Here is a 1,511-nt window from a genome sequence, read left to right on the forward strand (position 1 = left end):
GGCGGTCCCCGGAGCTGCTGTGCGGCCCGAGGGCTTCGCCGTGCCCAGCACCGCGTGGGGCTGCGGAGAGGCCTGCGGCGGGGCATGTCGCAAGCCGGGGCTTTCCCTGCTGCTCCCTTCCTGCAGCGCCGGTCCCCGGGAGAGGCAGGCGAGCGCCAGCACTGTCCGCCCGGCAAGCTGCGTGCATGTGCGTGGGTGTGCACGTGTGTGCATGTATGCAATCCTAGCTGCCATCCAAACAGTCTGTGCACGTATGCAATCCTAGCTGCATGTGCGCACACGTGTGTGCAATGCAAGCCGCGCGTGTGGCACCAGCACCCATGTCAGCAGCCCGAGCCGCGGGGACAYGCTCCCATAGGTGTGTCCCTGCCTGGGCCAGACGGAGGCAGCACCGGGGCAGGAGAACTAGTCCCAGAAGCAGCCAGAGACATGAGAGCGGCAGCACCTGGGAGCTTCAGCTCTGCTGTGCCAGGGCATCCCGGCTCCCTGCTCCCCGCTGGGGCCGCCCCTGCCGCGGGGAGGCAGCAGGGACGGTCACCTTGCGCCGGTGCCTTCCTGGATCTGTCGGGCCAGGCCACCTCCGTGCTCACTGCTGCCGAGGCCAGGCGGCGTTTGGCCTCGTTGGCTGCACTTCCCCCGAGCTGCTGCCTGCTGCACACGTGGCTCATGCTGTGCACGTCTCGGACCGAGCGAGCTGGATGCGGTGTCACGACAGGGCAGGACGAGGGGTTTCACTTACACAGGTCTTCCCTGGTGTGTGCTTTTCTTCTATATGCAAAATTAGCTTTGGCCTTCCTGGAAAAACCCCCTAATCCGTGATGCTCCTTGCCCTGCGCGGCGGCGCCCGACCCGCATTCCTGTGCGGCGTCAGTCCTGTTTGGCGATGGCCTTATCACCCGTGCAGAGAACACAAGGACTATTCTGGAATACGATTTTACTGGTTACAGTAACCATCAGGGTAGATGAGATGCCATGGAGAGATATCGGGGGGGGGGGGGAATGCAGCCCAGTGGATTTTGGCTTGATGACCTTGCTTTCCTGCTAGGAGCAGGGCTGGGAGTTTCTGTCCGATGAGAGAGTTTCCTGGACAGCTCAGGGTTTGTGGGAGACGAGGGGAGGGSGGCCGCAGAGCTGCTGGCCCGGCTCCCGCCGCGGTCGTCGTGCCGGGCTCCCCTTCACCATCCGTGCAGACACGGGGTCCGCCCCCGTCCCCGCGGGGTCTGCGCCTCGTGCCGGCCTGGCCCCACGGAGCTCTGCCGGCTGCCGTCGGCAGCTCGGGGGCCGACATCGGCGGTCTTTCGGCTCAAAGCGCGGGCCGGGGCAGGGCCGGGTGGGCTGCAAGGGCGCCCCGAGCGCTGGCCCTGGGCTCAGCCCCGTCCACGCTTGGCCACGACCCCGCGGTGCCGTGCCGTGGGGCTGCCCGTGGACGGAGAGGGCTGTGGGCCTCTCCCGGGGCGGCTCGCTGCGAACCCCAGCCCGGGTCCACGTTTCCCAGTCTCTCCCGGCAGAGC

General features: G+C 67.2%; 1 protein-coding gene across 1 annotated transcript in view; it reads left to right on the forward strand.

Annotated features, from left to right (window-relative positions):
* The first annotated feature begins 883 nt into the window (after positions 1-883).
* The window catches only part of SPINT4 (serine peptidase inhibitor, Kunitz type 4), a 2,450-nt gene continuing 1,822 nt past the window's right edge, over positions 884-1,511 (forward strand). Inside the window, exons 1-2 of the mRNA XM_085318011.1 lie at positions 884-958; positions 1,046-1,097. Of these exons, the coding sequence (XP_085174137.1) occupies positions 884-958; positions 1,046-1,097 (127 nt within the window). The remainder of the gene's footprint in view (positions 959-1,045; positions 1,098-1,511) is intronic.

Source organism: Rhea americana, unplaced genomic scaffold (assembly GCF_003343005.1).
Source record: "Rhea americana isolate MKP2758 unplaced genomic scaffold, rheAme1 scaffold_514, whole genome shotgun sequence".
Classification (NCBI taxonomy): domain Eukaryota; kingdom Metazoa; phylum Chordata; class Aves; order Rheiformes; family Rheidae; genus Rhea; species Rhea americana.